At 42.7% G+C, this 24,478-nt stretch overlaps 1 protein-coding gene across 8 annotated transcripts in view; it reads left to right on the forward strand.

Annotated features, from left to right (window-relative positions):
- The window catches only part of ABR (ABR activator of RhoGEF and GTPase), a 400,130-nt gene that overhangs the window by 327,100 nt on the left and 48,552 nt on the right, over positions 1-24,478 (forward strand). For all 8 annotated transcript variants that reach the window (XM_075854349.1, XM_075854352.1, XM_075854350.1 and 5 more), the window contains 3 exons: positions 2,935-3,009; positions 8,594-8,691; positions 10,395-10,526. In XM_075854349.1, the coding sequence (XP_075710464.1) occupies positions 2,935-3,009; positions 8,594-8,691; positions 10,395-10,526 (305 nt within the window). The remainder of the gene's footprint in view (positions 1-2,934; positions 3,010-8,593; positions 8,692-10,394; positions 10,527-24,478) is intronic.

The raw sequence follows: 24,478 nt of genomic DNA on the forward strand, positions 1-24,478 counted from the left end.
CACATGACTGTGAATATCTTACACAAAATACTAGTCTAATGCAGTTTTGCTTCAGCAGCGGACGGCTTTAGTCAGAGCATGCTGGGAGTTGTCATTTTGCATCAGTGCGAGAGTGGCAGGTTGGAGACCACTAGGCTACAAAAACTAATGAGAACTCGGACATCTGATATGATCCATATATTAAAATGTGCGGCCTAGTATAAGATATAAAAGGCTATTTATAGGCATAGTTGGAAAATGCAACGCCATTAACTTCACGTTACCTGTCACGTTATCTCTAGGACAAATGCACACAATGCGTATTACATGCGGATATGCCGCGCATATTTTTGTGCGGCAAATCTGCAGTGTAATAAAGTTGCAGCAAAGTAAATGATATTTCAAGATATCTCCTCTACATGTTGCAGATGGTTTCTGCATGTAAATTGACCTGAGGTGCGTATTTTTTAAAATCTGCAGCATGTCAATTTATCTTGTGTTTCCGCTTGCGAATTTCATCTGACTAGTTTAACCCCTTAATGACCGCCAATACGCCTCTTCATGGCGGTCATTAATCGGCTTTATTCTAGGCCATCGCCTTTTCACGGCGGCCTAATCAAGGTCCTGCACGGGTCTCGGCTGTCTGACAGCCGGGCTCCTGCTCCAACGGCAGCGATCGAAGTTTACTTCGATCGCGGCCGTTTAACCCTTCAAATGCTGCAGTCATTAGCGACCGCTGTATTTGAGTTGCTTACAGAGGGAGTAAGCTCCCTCTGTCACCCATCGGCGGCCCGCAAATGCAATTGCGATGGGGTGCCATGGCAGCCGGGGGCCTAGCAGAGGCCACCAGGTCTACCCTGGGTATATACCTATTAGGACGTGCTAGAGACATGTCCTAATAGATGCCTGTCTGTTCTTTACGGACAGGCAATAATGCTCTGTTATACAAAGTATACCAAAGCATTATAGCAGCCATCTGAAGATCGCATAGTGAACTACACATATATAGTATCCCCAAAAAATAGTTATCATATTCTTTATACCGCAAGATGAACTCCGTGGAAAAAAAACGCAAAACACAACAGCAAAATTGCTATTTTTTTCCCATTTTCCCCCAAAATAATAATAATAAAAGATTAATCAATAAGTCCCATGTACCCCAAAATGGTAGCAATGAAGTAGTGCAAAAAACAAGCCCTCAAATGGCGACTTTGACAGAAAAAAAAAAAAGTTATGGCTCTTGGAAAGCAGCGATGCAGAATAAAATTATTTTAGTTCAAAAGTGTTTGTATTCTGCAAAAGTAGTAAAACATTAAAAAAAAGTATGCACATTTGGTATCGTCGTAATCGTACCGACCCATAGAATAAAGGTAGCATGTTATTTACGCCACACAGTAATCGGCGTAAATGTAAAACGCATAGAACAATGGCTAAATTGCTGTTTTTTTTAATATCCCCCCCCCCCCAAAAAGTTAATAAAAGTTAATAAAAAAATTCTACATACCCCAAAACGGTGCTATTGAAAAATACAACTCATACCGCAAAAAAACAACTCCTTATACAGCCATGTCAATGTGAAATTAAAAAAGTTATAGCTCTTCGAATGGGACGATGGAAAAACTATAAAAATTGCTTGGTCATTAGGGACCAGAATGCAAGCAGGGGGAAGGGGTTAAAAAAACGCACCAAAATCTGGTGCAGCATAAAATTGCACATATTTAAACATCAAAATGTAAAAACGCACCTAAAAAGGCATAAAAAAAACCTCACTATTAGGCCTTATTTACACGAGCGTGTGCGTTTTGCGCACGCAAAAAATGTGGTGTTTTGCGTGCGCAAAAGGCACTGAACAGCCGTGTGTCCTCACCATATGATGCGCGGCTGCGTGCTTTTCGCGCAGCCGCCATCATTATGACACTCCGTTTGGATGTTTGTAAACAGAAAAGCACGTGGTGCTTTTCTGTTTACATTCATCCTTTTCACTGCTGTTGCTTGAATCACGCTGTTCGCACGGAAGTGCTTCCGCGTGACATGCGTGGTTTTCACGCACCCATTGACTTCAATGGGTGCGTGATGCGCGAACAGCGCACAAATATAGAACAGGTCGTGAGTTTTTTGCAACGGACTCACGTTGCACAAAATTCACGGACTGTCTACACGGCCCCATAGACTATTATAGGTCCGTACGTCACGCGTGAAAATCACGCGCGTCGCACGGACAAATAACACGCTCGTGTAAACGAGGCCTTAGGCTAGATTCACACGAACGTGGGGAAACGGCGAGGTGCCCCCCCGTGTGGGTTCTGTTCTCACAGATCCCCTTAGATTTGAGCCTATGGAGGGATCTGTGAAAACGGAACAAAATAGGACATATTCTATTTTTCAATGGCTCTTTCACACGGTCCGTTGAAACAACAGCTGTGTGAACGGCCCCATTGAATTACGTGCCTCCGTGTGACGGCCGTTGTTTTAACGGCTGTCACACGGACATACTCTACGTTCCTCTCAAATAAGCCTTAGGTGTGGATTTTACCTGTGGAATTACATGCGTTTACCTGTGGTTTTGGTGCAGGTTTTCAACCTTAGGCAGGCTACATGCACATGACCGTTGTTTTCGGCAGTGTACTATACATTTTTTTTGTGGATACTGAACCTTTGATCTCTATAGGACCATGTACACATCCGTCTTTTTTGCGGGTCCGTTCCGCAATTGATAGAACATGTTCTATTCTTGTCAGTCTCACGCATTCTAGTGTAGGGGTCCGCAAAAAAAAAAGGACCGCACACGGCTTTGTGGTCCGCAAAACTGAAACGGTTGTGTGCGTGATGCCTAAGTGGGCCACATGAAATGTGTCATGTCTAAACCGTACAGGAGTAAGTTGCTACAGATGTGCGCTGTATGCTTCAGTATCGGACTTCCTTCATTGAACTTTTACATATTCTTATGTTTCTTAGATGATGAATCTTCTGGACTGTGTGGTTTTCTGCATGTAATTGTTCACTCTGCCAAAGGATTCGACCACTCTGCCAGTAAGTACTTTTGTCCAAATTCATGAGCTCATTTATTTTGATCAGTTCTGTGCAAGGTTTTGCTGTGTTTTCAAATGTAGCCAAAAGAATCGCATCTAAAAAACGCCTGCTATAAAGTGTTTAGTCTGTAATTTGGCTTTTCATTTAAAGCATGAGTATTTAAACGCAAGCGTTTTTGTGGCAGTTTCAAAATACAGCAAAATTGACCCTGTAAGCCCAGCCTAACGCTGAAACCATTTGGAATAAGTATTCTTATTGTAAATCAAAGTTTATTCACCATTTATACAAATTGTACGATAGATTGGAATATGTAAGTGCTGTCCTAAAGAAACACTTTGGTTAAAAACAACTAAAAGGATGTTCTAACTTATCACCAGATTTTGTGCTTGCAATGTGTACAGGGGGCCTAAGGCCTTGTTCATTTTGCATGTAGTTTTTTTTTTTTTTTTTAAAGCAAAACCAGAAATAGAACCTAAACAGAAAATATATAAGGGAAGGCCTTGTAGGATCTGGTCTCCTGGATCCAATTCAGGTTTTGGCTTAGGACATAAATGCAAACAAATCTGTAGCAAATCTACACTGTGTGAACAAGGCCTTGGAGTGCAGTCACATGAGGCAGATTTTGTTACAGAAAGTTTCTGCGACTGAAAATCCATTCCATTTACCTGAATTCATCAGAAATCCGTGCACCTGCTGCAGAAACACCACCATTCAGATGAATGGAACTGATTTTCAGTCACAAACGTTCTGCAAAACAATCTGCCGCGTGTGACTGCACCCTTAATCCTGTGTTGTCCCATATGAAGTTTTCTGCATCTGTCTCAGGAATTATTCATTTTATTGACATGGTCTCCTTCCACCAATGAGCAATGTTAATACCGTATTGCCATTAGCAACATTCCCAGTACTGACCACATCCGACAGCGGCCGCCCAGCAGCAGATCTAAGAACGTCACCTGTGTGCAGCTTTATAGTACAGGTGGGAATTACCCGGAGCAGAATACTGGGCTCTCCTGTGGTGTAATGTACTGTATACAGCGTTGTGTGATGTCTCCTAGAGCTCCACAATCCGCCAGCTTCCCTGGGATGACGTTCTGTATATTATTAGAAAGACGGGTTCAATTTCTGTAAATACGCCATGGAGGTGACCCCTCAAGTCATTAGCGTCTTTGTATTAATTCCTGCCGCCTGTGCACATGATCGAGAGGGAGATATTGTTTAGCACAATGTTAAGTCACAGATGGATTATGTGGGATTTCTTTCAGCTACTTCTACTTCCTACATTGCACTCATTTTTACTGTTAAAAAATATACTTAACCCCTTAACCGCTATGGAATTTTAGAAACTGTTTTGATCTATAATCTACATTACAGTATACAATATCTAAGTGCAACTTAAAGGGGTTGTCCACTACCGGACAACTGATGACCTATCCAGCCGCTATGCAGTGTACGGAGCCAACTGCTTCCAGCTCCGTACACTACATACTGTGCAATGACATCTGATGCCCTCAGGCAGCCGGAGCAGCTGGTCGGTGCAGTTCGTCGGACCCGCACCGATCATAACTGATGACTTATTCGGTGGATAGGTCATCGGTTGTCTGGTAGTGGAAAACCCCTTTTAATTCGGATGGAAATAATAACATTCCATTTTCTTCCCCATTTAAACCCTTAAAATATTTGATCGCATAAAATGTCCTTCACCCCATCTATAGCTGAACTTGAGTACATGATCTGTACAGATTATGGTATTTATAGTAGGACCGGGGCTACAAATATTATAATCATGAATAAGGGACTGTTCACACGAGCATCAGTGTTTCCATTGCTCCGCTCCATGTAGCAGAACAACATGACGTTGCATGACGAGCACCATCGGCGCCCAAAGGAAACCAATGAGTTCCATCAGTTTCCGTCATGGTGTCCGTAGTTTTACCAGAATAAGTAGCGCAGCTTGCTGCATTATTGTTTCCTAACGGAGCCTCTAACACAGAAGTGAACAGCCCCTACGGCAAATAGCAGAGGAAATAAGTACCGACAAATGTCATGATATATTTCGATGTTGCAACATTTTTTTTTTTTGTAATACAGATTATTCTTCATTTTTATCAGCTGTTTCCCTCCAGCATTCACAATTACAGAGTAGTTTTCCTGTACGCTCAGAGCTGTACTCTGAGTCTTATTGGATCCTGCAGCTTCAATATGTACAATGGTTTTCCTGTGTTCACATAGCTGGTCATTTTATGGGCATAACTCTAGTCATACCTGCTCCTATAGGGCCCAGAGTTTGAGGGGGGGCACACCCGGGTGCAGAAACATTGTTCCATTTTGAGAGGAATGACAGGTTGGTGGCTTTCTGCTATCATCTAGCACTACTATTCCGGTTCTCTGATTTGATGCTCTTGTCCATACCTTTACTTATGCTACTGTTCCAGTGTTCGGTCATTAGGTGGCGGGCACCCATCTCATTTTGCTATGGGGCCCTATGAATTGTAGTCAGACCTGAGTCACAGGATCCATATCCAGCCATGACTGCTCTGTAGGAAGGAATCTAGAAAACAAAAGCAATTCTGCATTTTACCATAGGCTGCCGGTCTTCGTACACGGGCTGCACCATTGTATATGCAGGATTAATTCTGAAATGCCTTAGTTAAACATTGCATCAGTAAAACGAAGGGATTAAAGGGGTTTTTTACCACTAGAAAAATGATCCCCTATCCTGTGGATAGGTGATAAATGTTCCATCAGTGGGGGTCCAACCGCTGGGACCCACACTGATCACGAGAACAAGCGTCTGAGTCTCCTATGTGAATGGAGCGGTAATCGGCCACCGCTCCACTCACTGTCTATGGGACCACTGGAGATGGCTGAGTACAGTGCTTCGCTATCTCCGGCAGTCCCATAGAAAGTGAATCGAGCAGTGGCCGAGCTTGCGCAGTACTATTCACAAAGGGGACTCTGGGCTGCTCGTTCTCCTGACGCCTGGGGGTTCCAGCAGCCTGACCCCCCACCGGTCAGACATTTTCTCCTACTGTGGATAGGTGAAACATTTTCTTAGTGGGAAAACCCCTTTATTCCAGCGTTCTATGGATAAATATATGAAAAGAGACGTGGTCTATAAAATGTAAAATACAATACTGCCTGTCTAAATGTAACGCAGCTAAATGTGGCATATTTTTCCTACCACGTATTCAGGATATCTGGCTAGATACGTCTTGGTAGATTAGCCACTGCCCTGAACTCCCATGTTGTAAAATAGCTTTTGATCTAAAGCAGCTAAGTGGAGCTGACATGTTAAGCTTGGGCTCCTTTCATGTGCAGGCTAACTGGATCCTGCAAGTGTGACAGGGTCACGCTTAATATTTATCAGGTCTTCAATGATGAATCACATGCAGAAGTTCAATAAAAGGGGCCTGAATATCTTTTAATTTAGTTGCCCTGATTTCATTGTGATGCTATTTATGGGAGAGGAACTTTGATGTTTAATACAAGGTTTCACCTCGCAACTTGATCTTGATATTCGAAGGCAATCTAACTTGACATTTCCTTGAAAACACGTGTCGTATGCACAGCGATTTTATCATTCACAAATATAACTGGGGGTTAATTATGTTCTTCAATTAGTTTGCATATCGGTTTTGGAAAATGGTTAGAAAATTTTTTAATGCTCTGTTCACATCTGCATCTTAGTTTCCACAGTAACGGATCCATCATACACCGGATACCATCGGCACCCAATGGACCTCATGCAGCGCTCTTTTCTTTTTCCTGTTAAATATGACGTAATCTGCCATGGAGGTGCCAAACAGCAGATGTGAACAGAGCCTAAATGATATACATACACCAAATTATTATTTAACATAATACATTTACAATATCTTCATGTATTATCAGAGTTTTTCTATGGTGCACAAAAGAAACCGTTCATTGGCCAACTTCATTACGTTACTCTGCTTAAAGAGGATCTGTCTGCTCTCCTGACATGTATGCTTTCGGTAAATACTTGTACTTCCCGTAATATAACACTGCTGGAGCATCTTTTTCTAGAGCTTGTGCTGTTCCTCTGTTACACCTCCTGGAAATGTATGAATAAATTGACAACTGGATATTATTCTTTTCCTGGTCAATGTGTCATTACACAGTCTGACACTCTGCACGCTGTCCAATCAGTACTGACAGTGTGTTGGGACGTGCTCTATTGACAAAGAGAATGGTTACCCACACATTTTTAGAAAAGGTATAACAGGAACAGCAGAATGCAGCGCTCTAAGAAAAAAAGTTTCGGCATTATTATTTCATGGAAAACAAAAGTAGTTACTAAAGCAGACATGTCAGGGGAGCAGACAGATCCTCTTTAAATGGGCACTGTCATTTTAACAAACTTTGCATATATGAATAGTACTGGCGATTATAAGAAACTTTGCAATATATCTTATCAGAGTAACAATCCTCTTTCTGCTCTTATCTGGCTGTTTTCCTGCTCCCCCTCCCTCTGTTAGGCTATGTCCACACAGAGTTTTTTGACAAGTTTTTTGACGCGGAAACCGCGCTGCAAAACTAGTCAAAAACGGCCCGAAAATGCCTCCCATTGATTTCAATGGGAGGCGGAGGCGTCTTTTTCCCGCGAGCGGTAAAACCGTGTCGCGGGAGAAAGATGGGACATGCCCTATCTTCGGCCGTTTACGCCTCTGTCCTCCCATTGACATCAATGGGAGGCAGAGAAAGCGTATTTCGCTGCGTTTTATGCCCGCAGCGCTCAAAGGCCGCGGGCAAAAAACGCAGCGAAAATCGGTGTGCAGGGAGAGCAAATTCTGCCTCAAACTTCCAAACGGAATTTTGAGGCAGAAATTCCGCCTGCAAAAAATCTCTGTGTGAACATAGCCTTAAACTGACTATCACTGTGAAAATTCAGCTATCTCCGTCTCCAGTCGAACTGCAGCTCACATGTATCGGATTATACATGACTATGGAAGTCTATAAAGAGGGGAGGGGGAAGGAGTGAGCGGGAAGTGCAGGAGATAAGGGCAGAACGACGGGCATAGAAATGTTCTATCACAACCAAAACACTTTAGTCACATCAGTACAGGTCAGTACTTCTCTATATATGTCCTGCATTATCCTGGGGCTGTTTCTGAGTGAGAGAAGGTTATGGAGAAGATTCTCCTCCTCTTAGAGTGTGTAGTGTATGGCTGCCAGTCTCCATCCCCCAGCTCAGAGAGAAATGCAAACTACAGATATAGCATGCAAAGGGGAAAACTGCTAAAAATTGCAAAATCAAAGTCATATAATGGCCAGAAATAGTGCTATTCCTCACGTACACACACAAGGTAGCTTATCCTGAAAAGTCAAATGAAACGACAGGTACCCTTTAAAGGAATTTTCAGGTCTTACATAAGTGGCTGTGATACAGCATAAAAAAAAAGGGAAAATTCTAATCTTATTGTGGTATGAATTATCTATAAGTTTGAGCATCTGTGTGACATCTTTGAGGAACCGGAGGATATTTATAGGCTTTATATTTTGAAATGTAGAATATTTTATTCAGATGTCAGAATTGTGCTGAATGTTCCTCCTGTCTTGTCAGATCTATACTGCACACTAGAAGTGGACTCATTTGGCTATTTTGTCAGCAAGGCTAAAACCAGAGTTTTCCGGGACACTACAGAACCTGACTGGAATGAGGTGAGCAGTGAAAAACATACCAGACTTGTTGCTTGCTGGCTGTTCATTATGTCCCCACAATCCCTGTACAAGTGTCCCGGTCATGCAGGAAATGTAAATGGATGCATCAAGTCTACCAGATCTCTCCGATCCAGCTCATAGAGGCAGGTCCTGGGCGGTGGTGGGCACATATCCATGTGTCATAAAAGGGAATATGGACAGGGGTTGTCCTTATGAGACCATCACTTTAAGGCCCATATTTTGATCACACCTACATTCTTCATTATTCTGTTTATTTGCTTTTACAGAATAATGTAGAGAAATACTTCTGTTATCGGCCCTGTTGATTTTTATAGGATTTCTCGAACTTCAAATCAATTGTCATTTGCAGGTTTCTGTTTTTTTTTTTTGTATATTTTTTGGCGGGCAGGAGCAAGGGATGCTTATTACAGAAGGGGAGCGTGACGCTAGTGTGCATTCAGCAGATTCAAAATGTGTGACTTGAGAGAGGGTGACATGCCTGTAAGAGCTGCCATATTTGTTGTCACCTAGCCGTCCCAGAACTAAAAAATGGCAGAACAGCTCATTTTATAAGAAATAATGGCTGAATTAAATTTTTTGGAACCTAACCGATTTTTTTTCCCCCCGTAGACAAAATGCTATTTAAAGAGGGCCTGTCGGTCTCCCCTGACATGTCTATTTTAGTAGATACTTGTATTGTCCATGAAATAACAATTCTGGAACATATTTTCTGTGCGTTGTTCCATTCCTCTGTTATTCCGAGATTGACAACTATGTATAGAAAGACGATGGGCTGGACTCCTAGACAGGAATGTTCAGGTGCTGGGAGTGTTCGGGTTGGATATCCCACAGTAAAGTATAATAAATAAAACCTAGCACTCAGTAGAAAGAATGGACATAGAGGAAGATTTTTTTCAAAGTGTTTTCTTTTATTTCAAGTTGAACTTTTTGTTCTTTTTTTGTCAGGTAATTTTTTTTTTTTAGGATGTTTTGACCTACCCCAAGCCTTTGTTACAATCTCTGCATAAGAGAAGGATGTCCGTATACTGATATTGGCGTCTGCCAGACGCTCCAGAGCGAGTGTCTGTCCGCTCACTCTGGAGCATCTGGCAGACGCCATATCAGGATACGGACATCCTTCTCCTATGCAGAGTTTGTGACAAAGGCCTGGGATAGGCCGCACCGTCCTAAAAAATCGGCTGACAAAAAAAACAAAGAGTTCAACTACCTAGAAATACAAGAAAACACTTCGAAAAAAATCTTCCTCTACTTCCATTCTTTCTACTGAGTGTTAGGGTTTCTTTATTATAATAGATTGACAACTAGGCGTTACTATTCCCCTTGTCAAAGAGGCGTGTCCCTACACACTCTGTCTGTCATCACTGATTGGACATAGTCTGTGTAGGGACACAACCCCAACTGGTAACACGCAGTTCTCAATTTATTCATTATTTCCAGGAGGAATAACAGAGGAGCAGCACATCGTAGAGTTCTAAGAAAAAATTCTCCGGAATTGTTATTTCAAGGAGTATTACAAGTATTTACTAAAACAGACGTGTCGAGCAGTGACAGACCCTCTTTAAAATCAAATTGCAATGTGCTATTTATTTAATACATGTATTTATAGGACTACATAGTGGAGTTGCCTGTGTTCTGCACTATGACAAAAGATTAAAAGTTTTATTCTCTTTCCACCTCGGCAGGAATTTGAAATTGAGCTGGAGGGTTCTCAGTACCTGCGGATCTTGTGTTATGAAAAGTGCTATGACAAAAGCAAACTCAACAAAGACAACAATGAGATTGTGGACAAGATCATGGGCAAGGGACAGATTCAGGTACAAACTATGCCTCACTGAAATTCTCTTTTTTTTTACATCTGTTATTTTGGCTTTGCCTTCATGGGATTATCTGAAAACTCCTGCAATTTCATTGACAGTCATTGGTTTTCTTGAATACATTTCTGCAAAATTTAAATAAACCCATGTGAGGCCTGACCCTGTCATTTAGGTAAAGATAAAGCGACAAGGTTATTGTCTAATTTGGCCAGACGTTTACAAATAAAACCAGCAATAAATTCAGCCAACACTCTCATAGCCATTGCCGCAGGCTTTATTATTTAACCCCTTAATGACCAGCCTATTTTAAACCTTAATGACCGAGCCATTTTTTAAGTTTTTCCATCGTCGCATCCTATAACCTTTTTATTTTTGCGTCGACATAGCTGTATAAGGTCTTGTTTTTTGCGGGACAAGTTGTATTTTTTAATAGCACCATTTTGGGGGACATATTATTTATTGATTAACTTTTATTTGGGGGGAAATAGAAAAAAACCTGAAATTTCGCCACTCTTTTTCGCGTCTTAAATCTACGCCGTTTACGTGTGATATAAATAACACAATAACTTTGTTCAGCGGGTTGTTACGATTGCAACGATACCAAATTTGTATAGTTTTTGTATGTTTTACTACTTTTACACAGTAAAAACGCTTTTTTTTCAAAATTATTTGTTTTTGCGTCTCCATATTTGAAGAGCCGTAACGTTTTTATTTTTTCGCCGATGCGGTTGTATGAGGGCTTTTTATTTGCGGGAAGACTTGTAGTTTTTATTGGTATCATTTTGGAGTAGATGCGACTTTTTGATCACTTTTTATCACATTTTTTTAAAGTCAGGATTCACAGAAAACAGCAATTTTTCCATAGTTTTTTATTACATTTTTTACGGCGTTCACCGTGCGGGTTAAATAATGTAATAGATTTATAGTCGGGGTCATTACGGATGCGGCGATACCAAATATGTGTAACTTTTTAACTTTATTTTGTTTTTTTAATAGTAAAGCATTTTGTATGGGGAAAAGCTGGGTTTTTCATTTTTTTCACATTTTTTTTTTAAAATTAACTTTATTAAACTTTTTTTTTACTTTTTTACTAGTCCCACTAGGGGACTATAATATGCGATTCTGCGATCGCTATTATAATAGACTGCAATACTTTTGTATTGCAGTGTATTACTGCCTGTCCGTTTAAAACGGACAGGCATCTGCTAGGTCATGCCAGAGGCATGATCTAGCAGGCATTCACTACAGACCTGGGGGCCTTTATTAGGCCCCCGGCTGCCATTGGAGACACAGACACTCGGCGATCTTATGGCCGGGTGTCAGTGGGATGAGGGCGCTCCCTACCTCTCTCCAAAACCACTCAGATGCGGTGCACGCTATTGAGCACCGCATCTGAGGGGTTAAACGGGTGAGATCGATACGAATATCGATCTCACCCGGCAGAGCAGGGACGCCCCCAGCCCTCCGCTACCTCTGGCAGCTGAGAGCAGGGAGATTTGACTGCTCCCTGCTCTGTTTACTTATTCCGATGCCGCGACGTAAAAAGTCTATGGCATCGGAATAAGGCCCGTTAGTGACCGATGTAAAAAGACTATGGGCCGTTCACTAACGGGTTAAAGGCAACCTGTGATATCTGCAGGGGTCATGTTATAGAGCAGGAGGGGGCTGAGCAGATTGATATATAGTTTTTTATGAAAAGATTCAATAAAACCCGTCATTTATGGATTAAAATCCCTATTCATAGAGCGATAGCTGTGAATCATTGAGTCACTCCGCCCACTGGACTCCACATAGTCAGTGCTATGACTGATATTAAAGGGAACCTGTCACCAGCATTTCACCTATTGAACTCAATTTACCCCTCGCTGGCCGCTGCAGTCAAAAGTTAATTGCCGTTATCCCCTCTCCTAAACTCCTCCGACCGTAAATAACGGTCTGCAAGCATTTTTCAAAATCTCGTCTGCGATAGTGCGCATGCACCCATCATGTATGGTCCGACACCCTTCCCTTCTTCGTCCAGGCCTCCTATAGTTACCGCGCATGCGCCGCTATGGTGTCCTGTTGAGCACACGCACCAGAACAGGACATCGATGTGCAAGCGTGGGATTTCGTGTGTGCTGGGGGAGACGAGGAGCTGTAGATCAAAAGTAAGTAGGCGGGGTTATCTCTGAATGGCTTGAGAAACGAAGATATGACTCTTATGGTCATTAGCATACAGCGCGGGAACACTAAAAAATGGAATAATAAAAGGCACAGAGCCAATGTAGAAGACAATTAGAGGTTACATAAAAATGATTTTTCACCAACTACCACCAGGTATTGCTGGTTTAATAGGTGAAATGCTGGTGACAGGTTCCCTTTAAAGAAGCACCCCATTTGCAAATGTAATGTAGTGATGTGTATTGACTTACCTGGTGCTGTATTTCAGGGGACTCGGTTCCGGGCCGCTGTGGGGTCACTTGATACTCATTCTGACTCCCTGTATCCTACATGGTCCTAATGCTGTAGGATGGTAGTCGGCCTCGCAAGCAAGTCTATGAAAGCCTTGATGTGAGTCTCATAGACTTACATTGAGAGACTGACCGCCAGTTTCTACAGTAGACACTGTGGAACTTGGGTTGTCAGAGTACATATCAGGTGACCCCCACAGCGGCACGGAGAGGAGCGCCGTCTCGTGAAATCTAGCACCAGGTAAGTCCATACAAATCACTGTTACATTAGCAAACGGGGCAGAAAAAGAAAAACCTGGAGTGCTTCTTTAACTTTAGTGTCATAATATATAAGAGCACCACCACATGTTTAAAGTCATACTGTTCACCACAGGAGGCATCGTATTACTCTGTATGTTTAAAATCCAATTCTTTGAAGTTTGACTATAACTTGCAATATGAAATTGCAAAGATAAATTGTTTTAGTTTATTGCCTATATATCATTGATTCTTATATACATATAAAATAGAGATACTCAAATCCAGTATAATTGCTATTATAAACAAGGATTATGAAAAAAGGACTGTTCTGTCTCAGGACCGGAGTCTGCTGTCCGCAATAGACCAGACAAAGATGGAGAGGAGATTTGTAGCCGATAGACATTTATATATACGGTATATATATTTCAAGGTTTAGTGCCAACCCTGCTCTATTCCTTCTTGTAAAGGTAGCGCTTCAGGTAAAAAATGTATATTCAAAGAAGTTTCTTTAAAAGTAGAACATGTCTGTGAAGGCCACGTTGAAGCTTCTCGGTTCTGTCTTTGGAGGGTGATCATCTGGTATATCAAAGTATGTCATTGACATTTTCCTGTTGTCGGCATTATGTCTTGCTATGAGACTGATGCCTGTATAATTTTTGGCATTCTGGGTATGTTGCGCTGTCACAATGCTGCTATGCACTCTACTATTCCGAATTGAAATTCTTGTGATGTAATGCATAAAACGTGAAATAATTGTCATGTTTCTCATTGCCATTCAACTCCGGGGGGTGTTATCCTCTCGTTCTCTTCTGCACTGGATCTTTAGGGACAAAGCAGGAATGCATCGAAGTTAATTTCTTCCTTCCCTCACAGGAGATCTTGTCAGTTCATAGAACCCTTTACATGGCCCCTGATATCCTATATAAATACCTCTTCCCCTTGAACTGGGGTCAAACCATAGAAATGCAATGTTCAGCGAGATGAAAGCTTTACTAATAAAGCATAGGTTAATATTTTATCCTGTCCTTCCGCCAGTGCGGGGCTGGCACCGTATGGTACATTTTATTTTCTATTGCTTTAATTATGACTGGTGAAGTATGAGATAACTCTTTGCTAGCAGAGTAATGAACATTTCACCCTGACGATCTGGGGACTGATGGATCTAATTCTGCTATGACTAGGAGGATGCCTCTTTATTTAGGAGAAGTCTCCATCTCCGCATTCTTGCTGTTTGATTGTAATTTGTTTTCTTAATGATAAGCCTTTAAAGCATAATCTAGTCCTTGTATTTCAACTCCCACATTTAAGACAACACTAAAATATGTTCCATTTAATCTTTTATCATCATATATCTACATTTTCAGAGCGGTCTTTGCCGACTGTGAGAAAATGTCCAGGATGTGACAAGTCTACTCATCTGTGTTGTAATGATCTTCTCTCTGACTCCTCGTCACATAGTAACATAGGTCTTGGTTCATAGTAAATGCATAGCCTTGTGCTCTAAGTCAGAGGTCCCCAACCTTTTTTTAACCAAGGACCAGTTCAGAGGCATAGCTAGGCTCTCCAGCACCAGGGGAAAAGATTGTTTGGGCCCCCCCCCCCAACCTCTTTCCCGACATCTCCTTCCCCCTCGCCGTGTTTGTTTTCTCTACCAATCAATGACGTGTCATTTCTTTTCAACATATATTTTTATGTAACTACAGCATAAAAACATTTGTATATTTTACAAGCAATATAATTCTATACACAACACCAGAACCAAGCTCAGAACATATATACAGCACCAGCACAAATACAGCTCAATTTAGTGCAACCCCTGTCGTATAGGTATGTATGGCGTAAAACTACAGCTCCCAGCATGGCCCGAACAATGGTGAGGATATGCTGGGAGATGCTGTTTCACAAAAAATAAATCATATCATAATCAAACCACCCATCATCTCGCTGCAGATCATACAGTGACTACAGTGCTGATTAGAGGCAGAATAAACATTTATATTAAGTGACTCACCGGTGACGTCTTATATTCTAGTTATTTTTCTCCATCCGGTCCAGACCTCTATGATGACTTCTCCCGGTCACAGCCCTTAAATATAATAGCGTACCATACACTGTGTCCAACACACTTATACACACACCGTGCCCCCTGTAGATAGTGCCTGCCATAGTGGCCCCCATAGATTCCCCTGTAGCTAGTGCACCCATATAGCCCAACCCTGGTTATAGTGTCCCACAAATAGCTCCTCCTATAGTGCTCAACAGATAGCCCACCCCTGTATATAGCCCCACTCTAGATATAGCCCACCCCTGTATATAGTGCGCCACATATAGTCCACCCCTGTATATAGTGCTCCACATATAGTCCACCCCTGTATATAGAGCTCCACATATAGACCACCCCTGTATATAGTGCTCCACAGATAGCCCACTCCTGTATATAGCCCTCCTGTAGATATAGCCCACCCCTGTATATAGTGCCCCACGTATAGTCCACCCCTGTATATAGTGCTCCACGTATAGTCCACCCCTGTATATAGTGCTCCACATATAGTCCACCCCTGTATATAGTGCTCCACAGATAGCCCACCCCTGTATATAGCCCTTCTGTAGATATAGCCCAACCCTGTATATAGTGCTCCATAGATAGCCCACCCCTGTAGATATAGCCCACCCTGTAGGTATAGCCCACCCCTGTATATAGTGTTCCATAGATAGCCCACACCAGTATATAGCCCCCCGTAGATAAAGCCCCCCCCCTGTAGATAAAGCCACACACTTATTTATTACAATAAAATAACAAACTATTCAAACTCGCCTTAATCCCGTTCCCACGCCGGCTGGCAGTGCATCAATGGAGACCTGCTCTCTTCTGCGCAGGTCTCCTGGGGTTGAAGGAAGCGTCTATGAAAGGCGCTGATTGACTGGGCAGAATGACTTTCCCTGTCATTCAGCGCCTTTCAAAGACGCAAAGTATGGCGCCTATAGACACAGGTACAATTATAGTGCAGGAGGGGGTGGCGCTGGTGCCCCCTCTAAGTTGCGCCCGGGGCACATGCCCCGCCTGCCCCCCCTCTAGCTACGCCCCTGACCAGTTTCATGCAAGACCATTTTTCGACGAACTGGTGGGGGGGTTCGGGGTTTAGGGTCAATTCACACGTTGTGGAAATACTGCACAAAGCTTTGGCCTTTTTTGCCGTCCGACAGATGTATTATAATTTACATCAGAAAACTACTGTAAATTATAGTAGAAATCTCTGGCAGCTCCTAGCTGGCCCCCGATGGGGCTACCTCTTCATCGCACAATTAAATAAAAATAAAAAAATGCTCACCTCCTGGCTACTCTTCTCCCCTACGAGTTCCCTCAGCAGGACATGGCTCATACAATGTACTGACTGACGCCAGGCAGCGTCCGGACGCTTTATGCGATGCATCACTTATAATGTTGACTGCTGCGTCACATATAAGACCCTGACGCTGTTCGCCATCTGGACCTTGTTCCGCGGCATGCTGAGGGTATCCGGACGTGATGTAAGATTTTTTCTTTTTTTTTCTTAAATGGCTGGTTGCTGAGGAATGGATAGCACGTGGCCGCAGTCGTTGAGCCTCCATTAAGATTAGCGTATGAATATCCAGTTTTATTAAATTCCCCTATTCTCTTTATTTCAAGCTTTATTCATCTACATCGGAACAGTAGATTGAAAGTCTGTGAAATTCACTGTCATTTCAAAACTTTCTTTATTGCATTCTGACATATTCTGAATTACTTTTTTGTTTTAAGTTCTCTTATACCAAAGTTTCGCTTTACATTTCCTGTCAAACGATGTGTAATGAATCGTGATTGAACAAGTGGGTGAAGGCCTTGCTTTCTTTGAGTGCTATTTTGGGTTTTAGTAGAAGTTTCCCAGGCCATGCCATGTCTCACTTTCCCTAAATAGCTTTCTGAACTTATCTTTTGTGTACTTTGGTAGAACGCATCTTGGGGAGTCGAGTTTGCTGGTCACGTATCACACATCTCAACAAAGGACCAACATTTTATTGAGAATATATTGTATAATGCAGAACAGGGAAAATCCCAGTAGACTGATCACCCATGCATATTAAGCTACAGTTTTACCATAGGAGAATCTACAAGAAGCTGGTAGGGTTTTGCTTAAAGAGGCTCTGTCACCAGATTTTGCAACCCCTATCTGCTATTGCAGCAGATAGGCGCTGCAATGTAGATTACAGTAACGTTTTTATTTTTAAAAAACGAGCATTTTTGGCCAAGTTATGACCATTTTCGTATTTATGCAAATGAGGCTTGCAAAAGTACAACTGGGCGTGTTGAAAAGTAAAAGTACAACTGGGCGTGTATTATGTGCGTACATCGGGGCGTGTTTACTACTTTTACTAGCTGGGCGTTGTGTATAGAAGTGTCATCCACTTCTCTTCACAACGCCCAGCTTCTGGCAGTGCAGCACTGTGACGTCACTCACAGGTCCTGCATCGTGTCGGCACCAGAGGCTACAGATGATTCTGCAGCAGCATCGGCGTTTGCAGGTAAGTCGATGTAGCTACTTACCTGCAAATGCTGATGCTGCTGCAGAATCATCTGTAGCCTCTGGTGCCGACACGATGCAGGACCTGTGATTGACGTCACAGATCTGCACTGCCAGAAGCTGGGCGTTCTGAAGAGAAGTGGATGATACTTCTATACACAACGCCCAGCTAGTAAAAGTAGTAAAAACGCCCCGATGTACGCACATAATACACGCCCAGTTGTACTTTTACTTTTCAACACGCCCAGTTGTACTTTTGCAAGCCTCATTTGCATAAATACGAAAATGGTCATAACTTGGCCAAAAATGCTCGTTTTTTAAAAATAAAAACGTTACTCTTATCTACATTGCAGCGCCGATCTGCTGCAATAGCAGATAGGGGCTGCAAAATCTGGTGACAGAGCCTCTTTAAGTACCAATTCTGTAATATATATTTATCAGGCTAAGTTTGTTTACGAGCATTCCCATAAAACATATGTGCTGCTGTAGCAAAATATCTGTAATGGAAATAGCCGATGCTCGGTGCTACAAAGTAGAAACCATGCTGTAACACTAAATACAAGGAGCACAAAACATTAGCAGTGTGCACATAAGAAGCAGATTTTTCATGTTTATTCCAGTATTTCTTTAGTTATCAGGGAAATATCTGTGGGTGATTTGCGGTAGGACTCTGACATCTAATATGTGGTAGATAAATTGAGCTGATCATTGCCTTGCAAAACAATCCCTGAAGATTGATCATTGCCGGTCTCCACTTATTTGCCTATAGGGAGTTATTTTTCTGAGTATGACGGGCAGCCTTTCAGGGGGGAAACTGAAGTGCTTCACTAAATGTTACAAAACTCTTTAAGTAACAATTGGTGTAGAAAGTATAAATTCCTTGAATCTTCCATGCATGTGTGTTGTATTAGCAGCAGTGATGTAAGGATTTGTCATGCCTTGACTTTGTTATAGACCAGGAGCAGTCAACCTTTTTGGCTTTGATTGACTTGCAAGTCATTAATTGGACAGATATTCTCTGTAGTAACTCAGCTATGTTATGCTACGATTGCTCCTGTGGGAAGGTAGAGTGACAGTGCAGTATATTCTATTTTCTATTCATACTGTTCCTTATATTTCTAATTATATCAGTCCCTTTCCCACTGGGTCATTATCTTCCACCAAAATTCCCTATTTAATTAATCTCATGACTGCATCGTGTTAATTAATGTACCCGACGTGCTATAATTGTAGCAATAGTCATTATCTTTTGTTTTGAAGAATAATCTTCGTATTAAAAAATTCGAGCCAGGCTTTCCGGGGTTTTCCGAGCTTAAATTTTTTTTTCATATATACGGAAAAGTACCTATATGTGTCTGAATGCTCACCAGGTGATGTCACCATAGCTCAGAAGAAGTTATTTTTAATTTTCAACATCTAACTCCGCTATGTACAGCATCTCTGTTTAGATGCTGCCAAGACTTTCTGTGGGCGAGATTATCATGTAAAAGACTGCAGTTCCCATGATTTCTCTCTCCTCTCACAGACCTTGACTTTTTAGAGTTGCCTGCATGCCCCTCTATTACAAGGTGTAAGGCAGTTCTGTAATTACTCACGGTCTGCTGCCTAGCATGTGAAACATACTCCCTGCAGAGACAGGGAGGACGGGGGAGAAAAGGGAGCATTGGAGATAAGAGGCATGGGAAGTGTGACCTGCCGTATACTACAGTGAGGGGAAGAGGTGAGATGACCACATGTACAGAATGTCACACAAACAGGAGATAAACACCAGGAGCCTGGTCATGTTGCTGCATGTGAGATTTAGCTTACAGAGACATTTCAGCTACAGACAGCACATTAGTAAGTGACAAATCTTACTGCAGTTAAACCATCTGCACAGGTATACTGTGCAATTCTGTTCTAATGGGAGATGAGACATGATTGTGCCATTCTATTAGATAAACAGGGCAATTCTCTGGCAATTGTCTCTTTGTTCTAGGGATAATATTATCCAACCGCAAGGTTTTCTTTTCTGATCTTGTAAGTGATGTGAATTTGAAGAGGAGCTTGCACTCCTATATGAGCTATGAAGTGCGACTCTCTTGAAATTGAACAGGACCGGTCAGTTCATCCAACATGTCAGTTTTAGTAAATACTAATACGGAATGGACATTGTCAAACAGTGTAGAGGCACATCCTATTAACAAATTATAAAACAAAGATCAGCAGCACCAGACGAGTAGATAGGGTGGGTGCACACCTCTGGGGTCACAGTGCAATGACCATACAGTATAAACAAATGTAGAGAGTGACACAGCACAACCAATTCAGTGAAAAAATAGTGATCCTGTTTCAACACGCAATGTTTCAGCTCAATAGATGGGCTTGTATTTAAGAAAATGTATAATTTGCTTAAAAATTGCAATATTATGTGCAGACTTTTCCCTGTGGAATTACATAGTTTATCTGCGGTTTTGCTGCGGATTTTCCACATGAAATTCTGCAAAGTATTCATGTAGCCTAAGGGGTTCTGAAGGTCTTTAACCATTTCATTGATGCCCCTGTGTCCAGGTCAAATCTTCCATTTTTGATATGCACTTCTTTAAACAATAATATCTTTGGAACCGCTTTGAATATCACAACTATTTTTACTTCGGTTTTTTTACAAGACTTATGAGGCCTTCATTTTCTAGATTAGTTTAATTAATTCAGTGTTTTTAATAGACGTTAAAAAGAAAATGGATGAATTTTATTTGTTAGGGTTTTTTGTCCCAACCCCCTGAAAACACCATGGTGCCCATGTAGATAGTGACGCAATACCACTGTAGATAGTGCCATATTGCCCACATAGATAGTGTCCACTGTAAATAGTGGTACTGTGCCCACATAGTGCCACATTTCTCCCTGTAGAGAATGCCCACATAGTGCCACACACAGTGCCCATGTAGATAGCGCCACTGTGTCCCCTGTTGATAGTGCCAATATAATGCCACAGTACTCATGTAGATAGTGGCGCCCCCCCTGTAGATGGCAACATCCCCCCAGGAATTTAGCAATATCCCCACTGCAGATAGCGACCCCCCCCCTGTAAATGGCACTCCATTCCTGTAAATGGCACCCCATTCCTGTAAATGGCACCCCATTCCTGTAAATGGCACCCCATTCCTGTAAATGGCACCCCATTCCTGTAAATGGCACCCCATTCCTGTAAATGGCACCCCATTCCTGTAAATGGCACCCCATTCCTGTAAATGGCACCACTGTAGCTCCCTGTAGGAGCGGAATCCCTCTGGCCGAAGATTCCGCTCCTACAGGAAGCCCCTGGTGTCTGTGTCCATATATGGACAGTGACAACAGGGGTTAACTCTAAAAGCGGAATCCCCTGCCAGAGCGGGGATTCCGCGACAGGAGTAGCCCCTGACGTCACTGTCCATATATCGATTGTGAAACCGGGGATTCCGCTCCTAGAGAGAGCCGGTGACGTCATTGTTCATATATGGATAGTGACACCAGGGGCTTCTCCAGTTGCGGAATCCCCGGCCGAGACTCTGGGGATTCAGCCGGGGATTCCGCTACTAGAGAGAGCCACTAACGTCACTTTCCAAATTGACCGTGACGTCAGGGGCTCTCTCTAGAAGCGGAATACCCGGCCAGTGCGATCTGACACCGGGGATTCCGCTCCTAGAGTCAGTTCAGGTGGCTCTATCTACAGTGGGGGGTGTGATGCTATCTACAGCGGACAGCGGGGGGCACTATCTACAGTGAGGATGGAGAGACGGTGGGGGCTCCCTCTAGGAGGGAAGTCCTGGGCCAGAGCGCTGGCCGGAGATTCCTATGCTGTAAGGAGCTTATGTGGCGTTATCTACAGAGGGTTTTGTGCAGCCTACAGGGGGTTATGGGTGGCACTATCTACAGTGGGGGGTGTATTCCGGGGCTCTCAAAGCCCCGGCCGACATGAGTGCAGTGCTGCTCAAACAGAAGCAGCACTGCACTCATTAAACCCGTTCCAGGCTGTCAACTTTTATACACGTGCTAACTGCACGGGGCATCGGCAGTTAGAACGTATATAACCGTATGGCAGTCGTGAAGGGGTCAACATTGACCTATCTTTAGGATAGGCCATCAATGTTTGGTTGGTCAAGGTCCATCCACGGGGACCCCCACAATCAGCACTGTAAAGGTGCCACAGCACTTACTCTAATGGGATGAACCAAAGTACCAGACATATCTACTCATATGGATGAGTCTTCTGTGCCTATCTGTTTACCTTTACTGTGCTGATTGATGGGGGTCCCAGAGGTTGGAATCCCACTAATCAAACCTAGATGGCCTTTCCTAAAACTGCGAGTCCAGGGCAACCTGTGCCTAGGTATTTTTCTATAAGTTGTCTTTGACAACTTTTAGTGTTTTTTTTCTCCAAACTTCATTATATTGCAAAAACGCAATAAAAAAAACTGACCTAAACGACTCATGGAAATACACCATAAGGCCAGGCAACACATGCCGTTTTTGTTGCAGTTTTTTGCTCCGTTTTTTTTTAGCCGAAGCCAGAAATAGTCTAAAGGAAGGAAAGATTGATGCATCTACTTTCTTTTGTGTCCACTCCTGTGTTTGGCTTAAAAAACTGAGCCTAATACTGCATCAAACCTGCAAGTGTGTGTTAGTGGCCTTATGCTTTATCTCCCTCACGCTGTAGGGGATTTACTATTGTTTCTCCCTGACTTCACAACCGTTTCTTTATTCTTGTCTGTGTAGTTGTCCTCAGCTGGACACACCTTGTAAATATTCATCATCACCCCCCTCCTGTCTTGTCCAGTACGCAGGAGAGAAGCTGGATGTCAGGGGGCCACAGCTGTGCCTGGCACGGGATGATTAATGATCCTCCCAGTGGTATCTCGGCCTCATTTCATTACATTCTTGTCAAGTGAGCCACGTGCATAGTGTTACGCGGGAGGTGGCACATCAGCAAGCTCTGCTGCTTAAGTATTTTTTTTTTATGAGCAGCTTGGACATTGTTGGCCTCCCTGAGAAGAGAGTAGCACAAGCTGTTTTGTTACACCAGAGGTTGAGGAGATGTCTGGACACTTAGGATTTATAGGGGTTGTCTTCTTTGGAAAACCTGTTTTTAAATACCCTATTTGGGAATTCAACGTTAAAAGAGGTGCTGTCCCCTGTTCAGGACTCGTCTATTAGCCAGAGTAGAGAGTGGCTACAAAGAACTCTCAATCTGGAGAACCAACCATATCCATGCGTTAGACAGAAAGCACATTGATTTCAATAAGAATTGTGTAATGCTTCATTTCCCCTGTGGTGGCGCTGCAGGAAAATGTAACATTTTCTGCAGGATTCCCCAGAAAATCTGTGGATTTGCTAACAAAAAAGGATTATTTCAACTGTACAGCCCCTTTAAAGAGGCTCTGTCACCAGATTTTGCAACCCCTATCTGCTATTGCAGCAGATAGGCGCTGCAATGTAGATTACAGTAACGTTTTTATTTTTTAAAAACGAGCATTTTTGGCCAAGTTATGGCCATTTTTGTATTTATGCAAATGAGGCTTGCAAAAGTCCAAGTGGGCGTTTTTAAAGTAAAAGTCCAAGTGGGCGTGTATTATGTGCGTACATCGGGGCGTTTTTACTACTTTTACTAGCTGGCCGTTCTGACGAGAAGTATCATCCACTTCTCTTCAGAACGCCCAGCTTCTGGCAGTGCAGACACACAGCGTGTTCTCGAGAGATCACGCTGTGACGTCACTCACTTCCTGCCCCAGGTCCTGCATCGTGTCGGACACATCGGCACCAGAGGCTACAGTTGATTCTGCAGCAGCATCAGCGTTTGCAGGTAAGTAGCTACATCGACTTACCTGCAAACGCCGATGCTGCTGCAGAATCAACTGTAGCCTCTGGTGCCGATGTGTCCTCGCTCGTCTGACACGATGCAGGACCTGTGAGTGACGACACAGCGTGATCTCTCGAGAACACGCTGTGTGTCTGCACTGCCAGAAGCTGGGCGTTCTGATGAGAAGTGGATGATACTTCTCGTCAGAACGCCCAGCTAGTAAAAGTAGTAAAAACGCCCCGATGTACGCACATAATACACGCCCAGTTGGACTTTTACTTTAAACACGCCCAGTTGTACTTTTGCAAGCCTCATTTGCATAAATACAAAAATGGTCATAACTTGGCCAAAAATGCTCGTTTTTTAAAAATAAAAACGTTACTGTAATCTACATTGCAGCGCCGATCTGCTGCAATAGCAGATAGGGGTTGCAAAATCTGGTGACAGAGCCTCTTTAAAGAGGACCTGTCATGTCCCCAGAAATATGAAAGAGGACATGTCACCCATTCTGACATGTCTATTTTAATAAATAATTGTATTCCCCATAATATAACAATTCTGGAGCATTTTAACTCTGTGTCGTGCCAATCCTCTGTTGTTCCTCCTAGAAATGTATGAATAAATTGACAACTGGGTGTTACCAGCTGGTGTTATGTCCCTACATAACCTGACAATGTCCAATTCACATGTGCGGGTCAAATAGTTGTTTTTTTACCACGATTTTCACAAAATTACAGAAAAAAACCTGATTTGTTCTCACCTATGAATACACCTACAAAGAGATCTCTGCATCTGCTGCTGATATATTTAGCTCACAGAGAATTCTACCAAGGATTCTATATGAAAGAAGGCGATCCTGCGTGCAGATCTACTGAACACAGTGTGAATGCCGCCTAATGTATGCTGTTA

The sequence above is a fragment of the Rhinoderma darwinii genome, chromosome 2 (genome assembly GCF_050947455.1).
Source record: "Rhinoderma darwinii isolate aRhiDar2 chromosome 2, aRhiDar2.hap1, whole genome shotgun sequence".
NCBI lineage: Eukaryota > Metazoa > Chordata > Amphibia > Anura > Rhinodermatidae > Rhinoderma > Rhinoderma darwinii.